A 9234-nucleotide genomic window follows, 5' to 3' on the forward strand; every position below is an offset into this window, starting at 1 on the left:
ATTTTAAATCAAAATTATTTATTAAGTAGTGTAACCCTAGCATCCTATAAATTTTTCTCATCTGTGAGATTCTTCTGACTTCTTGTAGGTATATGAACTCTTATGATTAGGGGATTAAATCCAAAATTCCACAAACATGCCACAGCTGACGAGGCATGCATAGTTTTCTTAGAAAAATGCAGCAAGAAATTGGAAACATATTCTAACCATACATCAAGGTCCTACATAAAATATAATAAATGTGCCAGTTCACTTTCTGCTTCAACTACACTGCCTATAAAGAAAAATAATTTCCCACAGACAATGATCAATAGTAACAACAACATTTGTTCAGTACTTGCCAGGGTGTGAACTGACTCCTGGCATCACCAAATAAGATTTGTATTTTGATGGCAAAACAATTTTTTGAAATAAAAAGAAAAGCAAAGAAAAGAAATTAAGGACAGCTTTCTTAAAATCCCAAAACAAAAGAATTTGCCTGCACCTGTGACTTTTCATTTAAATGCTAATTTGTCCGCTATGATCTTTCATACTTGGTTTCCTTCCTTACCCACTTCATAGAAGATGGTATTTGTTTTGTGTGCAACTTTTAAGATACATTCCATGAGCTCTTACTTTAACCCCTACTGTGGTAAGCACACAGTGAGCATTAAATATTTTTTTTTTGAAATGAGCACTTCATTGAATGGAGCATGAGATTTCATTTTTGGAAACACAGACACAAAGGATTCAAGAGTGCACTCAACAAATAGTAAACACCTGATCCACATGGCACAAAGTTACAGTAATAGGAGGTATTAATACTGTTCATGTTTCCTAATTTCCTCCTAATTCAGTGAACCCTGAGATCAGAGACCAGCATAAGTTGTACCAAGAAACCATATAAACATATTTTTCCTTCAAATATCTGAGTAGTCAAAAGACTTTTTTTCCACATGTATCATTCTAACCAATTCAGTTTTTAATGCTTGGCTCATATGGTAAACTTCATTCTTCTCTTTCTGGAGGAAATCATTTTTTTAAGTAAAAACGTGATATGATGTTACCTCTAGGAATACTGGTATAAGGAAGAAGTAAAAATACATGAAAAACTGGGGTTGGAGAAATAATGCAACAGTTAAGAGCACTTCCTGCTTTTGTAGAGGACCCAGATCTAGTTCCCAGCACCAACAAGGTGGCTCACAACCTTCTGTGTGTAATTCCAGTTCCAGGGAATCTAATAACCTCTTCTGGCCTTCATGGGCACTACACACATGAGATACACTTACATACATCCAGGCAAAGTCATCATATACATAAGTTAAAAATAAATCTTTTAGACATACATCTATACATATATGACAAACACAATCAAAGAGTCTATTAACTTGGAAGTGAAGGAGAATGAGAGGAATTTAGGGGAGGGAAGCTGGGAGTTATTGGAGGGAGGAAAGGAAGGGGTAGGTAATGTAATTATATTTCAATTAAAAACATTAATATATTTTTAAATATACATAAAACTAAAAATACTCACCAAGATGCTGGGGATATGTTCTGTATGCTGTGAATGTGTTGCTCTGATTGGTTGATAAATAAAATGCTGATTGACCAGTAGCCAAGCAGGAAGTATAGGCAGGACAAGCAGAGAAGAGAATTCTGGGAAGAGGAAGGCTGAGTCAGGAGTCACCAGCCAGACACAGAGGAAGCGAGTTGTAAAAGTACCAGTAAGCCACAAGCCACATGGCAACTTATAGATTAATAGAAATGGGTTAATTTAAGATATAAGAACAGATAGCAAGAAGCCTGCCGCAGCCATACAGATTATAAGTAATATAAGTCTCTGTGTGTTTACTTGGGTCCAAGCAGCTGGCTGCAGGGCCACAGGAGCTGAACAGAACCAGGAAAACTTTAGCTACACAAGGAGTAATCAATTTCTTTTTAGATACTTTCCATAGCATGCCTGTAGTTAATAATAATGTATACTTCAAATTTTCCAAAAATGAATCACAGAGGTCCTCACCACAAAACAAGTAAGTATTATGAGTTATTTAATATGTTAATTAGGTCTATTTAATCATTCTACTTTAAATGCACATATACCACTTGGGAAGCCATAAGTATTTACAATTATAACATGTTATTTCACAATAAAATAAAAATTTTCAATGCTCCTATAGACACATTTGGAAGAGAAATAAAATATTGATTGTGCTAAGCATTTTATTGGTGTTGTATATGAAAATTATGGAAATAGAAGTTGCCTGCATGAGTCTTCTGTACGCTCAGGCTGTCATTTTGCACATACCACAGGTTGAAGATGACAGGAACCACAAGAAATAGGACAGTAGCCCCTTGACTTTCCACAGGGCAAGTCATCTCATGCACTAAAATGTACTTATTTATCATGTTTATTATTCATTTTCTCTCCCTCTTCACTTGAAAAGAGTTATGCAAAGACACGGTTCTGTTTCCCTTCTTTAACAGTACATTGCAAGTGCTCTAAACACTCTGCAGTTACATACTGGGCTCCTGAAAATAGCATTCACCTAACAATAGCTTTTGTTCAAACAATATTAGCTGAATGAATCGTAGGCTGACAGATCCTCCAAAAATCAGAGCATGAGGCAGAGCTAATCTAGTAAATTTTTTTTTGAGCCATTAAATTCTAGGACAGGAGGAATGTGGAAAAGAGAGAGAGAGAAGGCCTTAAACAATGAAAAACAAATACAAGGCTCAAATTACTGGACTGCAAGGAAAATGCAGGTTATGCTCCTAGCCACGCAGCCTTTATAGTGCACCTACACCTTGAAACAGTTCAATAGGAAAACAATAGTGGGCTGATGAATTTGTGTGTCACCTTGACCATGCCCAGATAGCTTAACATTTCTGGGTGTTATCTGTGGAGTGTTTCTGGATGACGTCAACAATTGAATCATTGAATACCTAAAGAAGTTTGACTCTCGCTAACTTAAATGGGGCAGACATTGTCCTATCCATGAAGAATCTAAGTAGGACAAAGAGGACAGCGGGTTAGTTATGGTTAATCATGGCTTTGTCAGCAAGCATGAGGACCTACGTCCCCTGCCTCTGGCCCCGTGCTCAAAAGGCAAGCTGAAGCAGATGCTAACAGGGATAAAGCCCAAGCAAAGGGCAAGCCTCTCTGTGTTTCTGCAAGGCTGTCTGCTAAACTTGCTTTTCCAAAGCCAGAGCCCAAGCCTAAAAAGGTCCCTGATGATAAGGAAGAAAAGATAACCAAAGGGGAAAGGGGGAGATCAGATGTTAGCAAGGATGGGAATAATCATGCAGAAAATGGAGATGCCAGAATGGACCAGGCACAAAAAGCTGAAGGTGCTGAGGAGGCCAAGTGAAGTATGTCTGTTTTTGCTAACTGTGTTCTTCTAGGACTGTGTGGCTTGAAACAGTATTTTCTTCTATTTTTATAAAGATGAAAACTTTCTTTTCTTTTTTCTTTTTTTTTTTTTTTTTTTTTTTTTTCTTTTCGAGACAAGGTTTCTCTGTGTAGCTTTGCGCCTTTCCTGGAACTCGCTTTGGAGACCAGGCTGGCCTCGAACTCACAAAGATCCGCCTGCCTCTGCCTCCCGAGTGCTGGGATTAAAGGCGTGCGCCACCACCGCCCGGCCTCTTTTTTCTTAAGCTATGCTGTTAGTACTTCATTGTTTTCCAAGAGAAAGAACATATGTCACTAACAAGATGTCTCCCAAGCTGGACTGACAAGGTGAGAATGCCTTTCCCTCCTATATTTGAAGACTCCCAGGAGAACTTCCTGATATTGACATATGTGGCAATCTTGACACAAAATGCGTTGTGGTGTGGGGAAACTTGAAATCCATCTTTCTATCCACCCCTGCCACCACCATCGACGTATACTTGACTCCCTTTAAACTAGAGACCTATTGGGACTTGACCTCCTAAAGCTGGTTTTGCCAAAACCTCCCACTAGGCCCTACTTTTTAAGGCTTGTGCCAACTCCTTTAAGTACCATGTGCTAGAATCTGAGCCCTAATACATGAACCTGGGGAAGAAGGTAGGTACTATTCCAGAGCACAGAAATCATCACAGGAAGAGACTGGAATACCAGTCTCTCATGACACCTGTAAAGCACAAACTCCCTTTGATTCTTTCTTTTCTCATGGTCAGTTACTTAAAGAGCTATGAACCACACCATCTGCAGCACACTTCTCACATCCTCATGATGATAACTCTTCTATAGTTCTAAGACAACCTAGAGAAAGCCTCCTGAATACTCTAAAACTCTCCCATCCTGACAGTTATCACACAATGCGATTAGACAATGAACAGTTTGTATAAAACACTGAAATGTTGCCGGGCGGTGGTGGTGTACACCTTTAATCCCAGCACTCGGGAGGCAGAGCCAGGCAGATCTTTGTGAGTTCGAGGCCAGCCTGGGCTACCAAGTGAGTTCCAGGAAAGGAACAAAGCTACACAGAGAAACCCTGTCTCGAAAAACCAAAAACCAAAATTAAAAAAAATTTTAAAAAAAAAACACTGAAATGTGGGCTCTTTGAGAGCAAGAATTGGACATTTGTGGCAGACAAATGTTTATGTTTTCTAGTGCTTGGCATACAACAAACGGCCCATAGGTGTTTGATGAAATGAATAACAAAAACAATTCCCAAGTGTCTTCTATAGAAAGAACATACTGTCGGGCGGTGGTGGTGCACACCTTTAATCCGGAGGCAGAGCCAGGTGGATCTCTGTGAGTTTGAGGCCAGCTGGGGCTACAGAGTGAGTTCCAGGAAAGGCACAAAGCTACACAGAGAAACCCTGTCTCCAAAAACCAAAAAAAAAAAAAAAAAAAAAAAAAAAAGAACATACCATGGGAGACATTATTCCAAGACAATATGCCTTTAAACTTTTTAATCACTTGAATGATGTGTAAATAATGTACCCACAATAGAGGAAAATTTGACAGAAATGATGATTTTGTAAATAGGTCCAAATAAGTCCTATGTGGAAATCAACATGAAATCTACCACTGTACCCCTCTGAATGCACCTATGTTGTCTGGAGAGCAACACGTACTACTGAATCCAGCCCAATGACTGTTTCATAAATAAAGTTTTATTGGAATAAATTCCAATAGTCTATCCCTATGGCTGCATTTTGTGCTGCACTGACAGAGATGAGTACTTGTAATAGAGAACATATGGCCTAAAAATCTGTAAAATACTTCCTTGTCTTCTCTTTTCATTTTCATTCCAACAAAAGATCCTGCCTGAAATAGGAGTCCCATTCAATTTCCATGTTCAATATACTCATATACATTAAACTTTTACTTCTTATTTTCACTAAGGAATTGTTTGAGCTATTAAGAAAGAAATTACTAAGAGTAATGTAAGTATAAATAGAATTGGTAAAGAGAATCTTGAGAAAGCAACAAATTTTAAAATAAAAATTATATGCAGGCTCGAGAATTCTGATAAGTAAGAAATTGTGTTGTCAAAATAGAATTCGGGGCTAATAGATAACCTTAAAGTTGTGGACACGCAATTAGAGATTTTTAGAAAAATTCATGTCATCAGTTAAGTTCTTTTTTAATACTGTATTGAACAATAACAAACAGCAATTAATGCTAACATTTACCCAGGTATTAGTCTTGGAACAAAGATAGCATTTCATCTTTTTAATGTCTGTTTCAAATATTTCCTTTGACTCAGGAGCAAGAGCTATTCTTTCACTTTTGATTCTGGAAATGTGTCTATAAGACAGATTCTACTAATGAGCAAGTTGAAGAAATAGCTGAATGTGGTCTGGATGACAGATCTGTAGAACAGCATATGATTCAATCATTCTATTTTCCCATAATAAATAGAGAAATTGATATATATATATATATATGTATGTATTTGGGGGGTTGAAAGACTCAGTGAGAGGCTAAAGCAGAGAGGCTGGAAAGATGGCTCAGTAGTTAAGAGTGTTTCCTGTGCTGTCTTGGGCACCAGAATGTGGATACTAGCACCTAAGTAACAAGCCAGGCATCCCACAAATGCTATGACTCTAGCTACATGGATCGAATGTCCTCTTCCAGTCTTCTGTGTGTGTGCAGATGTATACACACATGGGGGAAGACAGGGAAGGGAAAGGTAGAACCAAGAATTCAAGACAAACCTTACTAAACAACAAATTTGTGGCCATCCTCAGCTACAAGTCCCTATCTCAGAAACACAACAAAGTATTATTAATACGTAATCACATATCTAAATGTAGAGCAAAATTTACAGAAAACAAATAGCTATTTGTAAGAAAACAGTAACAACTCGTTGCAATTTAAAATTTATGAAAACAGTAATGACAACAGGAAAGAGTGTACTAATTTTATTGAACAACTACCACTAACTGGTAGTCATGGATGCTTATTGTGGGCATGTTTCATGGAAACTGAGATAGTGGCCAATAGAATGAGTTAAAATTCATGACTCCCTCCAGTTGGCAAAGCCACCATACAGGACAGTCTTTCATACTCTGTATCTATAATGGAAAGTATCTAGTGTCGTGGTCATCCCCTTCCAATCCATGTCTGTGTGGAATAAGACAAATGGAAGACTAATAGGCACTCTCTACACATGGGCCATTCTGTAAGATATTGCTGCAGACTGAACAACTGAAAGTTCCAGTCTGTATTAGACAGGCATCTCAAATATAAATTTCTAAGCTGAGCTGGTTTTCCATTAATCCCACCAGACCCCAACGATTTCATTGTTCACATTATTCAGGCCCATGTCATCCTTGACCTCATTCACTATCCAATAGCTGGCCTCAAAGTGAAAGCTTTCATTGCAACATATACGCAAGACCTTCTCACCTCCTAGCACCTTCACATCCCCAAACTCTGGCAGAGGTTACCACCATTTGACTCGGATGATTATGCAGGCCTTTCACTAGCTTCACGGATTCTATGTTCTCATGCACTCGTGTTTTTCTATCCAGGAAGAATACTTCTGTATGAGTTACTTGCAGGTCTGTTAATCTCACTTAATGTAAAAATCAAAATCTACACTGAACTACTTTCTCTTCAATGTTCTTGTAGTTATATCCTACCCTTGTCCTGTTTACTCCATTTTTAACAACACTAGCTTGGTCTCTATGGTCTCATTCTTTACCAAACACGTGTTTGCCACATCAGGTAGCCTCACAGCTCATTCCATAATTTCAAGTCTTTTCTCAAATTCGGTCCATTTTCATTTGCATCTATGGTTGTCTATATTGTTTTATGCAGTCTATAGTCATACCTGGATCAGAGACAGTACTCAGAACACAATTTCTAAATGATTGAATGATACTGGTTGAGAGGAAGGAGGAGATGGCTTTTTGTCAATAGTTCAAAAACATAATTTCCAAAAAGGAAATTGAAAACAAGTACAAGCTGAGTCAAGATACCTGAGAAACTCAGTACAGTCTCCCATGGAGAATTTTTAGAAAAGGCAAAGGAAATAATTGGTGAGATTAAATATATCTTACCAAAAAAAAAAAAAAACGACAACAACAACAATTTTCTATGATCATAGTTTCCAAGGGAGGGGTAACATCATGACAGTCTGCCTACTCAAATATACACACTAGAGTAGAGCCAGAAATGAAAACCCTGAGCTCTCTGATAATTGAACCTTTCTGGGTCATCTGACTCCTACAGAGCAGAAGAACAAGCATGCAGAGAGGAGAGGGAATGAGTACTAAAAACTACCCAGAGCAAAACATAAAATAATGATCTCAATTTGTAAAACTCAAGCAAAAAAAAAAACCTACCTTTTCAGATGGTTGTATATATGTGTTTATAAGATATTTGAGGCACTGATGAAGTACAGAGCAGGAGGTAAGCAATACTGTGTTTCTCCTTTCTAAGATGCACATTTGTTCCCAAAAAAAAAAAAAGATCACAAGGTCTTAAGACACTAAAATCATAGCTTTACATCATCTTTCTTTGTAGATGAAATTCTAAATAGTCTTAATAAATATGAAACACAGAGCCAAAAACAGAGGAAATAGACAAAGAGATCAGAGCAATAGCCACGACTAACTTTAGCTTACCACCTGAAGTAGCTTCCCCAGAGAGAGAGTGTCTTTCTGTCTGACTTGTCTTTTAATTGCCTTTCTGTTCTGCCTTCTCATTGGCTCTAAACCCAACCACATGACTTCCTTGTCACTGCCTTTCTATACAGACCTCCAGGTCTCTATAGTTGGTACTGGGATTAAAGGTTTGTGTCACCACGCTTGGCTGTGTCCTTGACCACACAGAGACTCTGCCTGCTCTGTGATCAGATTAAGGGCATGTGCCACCACCACCTGACTCTGCTTATGGCTCACTATGACCTCTAATCTCCAGGCAAACTTTATTTATTAACATACGAATAAAATCACATTTCAGCACAAATAAAATATCACCGTATTTCTTTCTCCTGTACATTAAATCATAGACTATCATAGAACTAACAGGGTCTTGAAATAAATGTTTATAACAAGTTTAAAAGGATCAGCCAAGCCAGGGTGTACATCAGCAAGGCAAAGTTGTGGTAATTGAGGACTATATCAGATATTTACTGAGGCCCAGACTAGAGTGTTCTAAACTAAAGTAGAAGCCATTTGCTCAGGTTAAGAATTTTTCAAATGTATGTGTTGAAGAAGCCACCTCATTCATCCTAGAATGGAAGTCAAATTCCTCAAGGGCTCTGTGTCTCTAGAGCCTGAGACCAGAATTAAGATCCTAGTACGGGGTCTTTTGACATACTCCAGTTTTGTTAACAAAGAGCACATAGGTCTTCAGCATATTGACTCCATCTTGTTTCCTTCTCATCGTTTAAATTAATTCTTTTTTTTTTTTTGAGACAGGGTTTCTCTGTGTAGCTTTGCACCTTTCCTGGGACTCACTTGGTAGCCCAGGCTGGCCTCGAACTCACAGAGATCCGCCTGGCTCTGCCTCCCGAGTGCTGGGATTAAAGGCGTGCACCACCACCGCCCGGCCGTTTAAATTAATTCTTTAGAGAGATTACTTAAGCATTCCTTACCAAGGTCATTCTAAGACTACAGAAACACATCAGGGGTACTTAAGAGACACCACTGGGATAGCTTAGTGTGACTCTCCCTTACTCCCTGAAGAATGAAATATCAGTTTGCAATATTCATGTGCAAAATTGCCTTCACAAGAACTAAGGAAACTACATGAAGAGATACAGTGTTTGACAGTAGTACAAAAAAAATTATATATATATATATATATAT

General features: G+C 38.2%; 1 protein-coding gene across 1 annotated transcript; it reads left to right on the forward strand.

Moving 5' to 3' along the window:
• The first annotated feature begins 1978 nt into the window (after positions 1–1978).
• On the forward strand, positions 1979–3347 carry LOC131913869 (non-histone chromosomal protein HMG-17-like). The gene is made up of 2 exons (XM_059266622.1): positions 1979–2009; positions 3049–3347. The coding sequence occupies exons 1-2, from the start codon at positions 1979–1981 to the stop codon at positions 3345–3347; spliced, it is 330 nt and encodes a 109-aa protein (XP_059122605.1).
• Positions 3348–9234: the final 5887 nt, after the last annotated feature.

Source organism: Peromyscus eremicus, chromosome 6 (assembly GCF_949786415.1).
Source record: "Peromyscus eremicus chromosome 6, PerEre_H2_v1, whole genome shotgun sequence".
Taxonomy (NCBI): domain Eukaryota; kingdom Metazoa; phylum Chordata; class Mammalia; order Rodentia; family Cricetidae; genus Peromyscus; species Peromyscus eremicus.

Excerpts from the sequence above, each read along its gene's own strand:
- LOC131913869 (XM_059266622.1), top strand. The coding sequence starts at position 1,979 with ATGAATCACAGAGGTCCTCACCACAAAACAA. Across the intron at positions 2,010-3,048 it reads AGGTCCTCACCACAAAACAA|GACCTACGTCCCCTGCCTCT; the intron begins GTAAGTATTATG and ends AGCAAGCATGAG.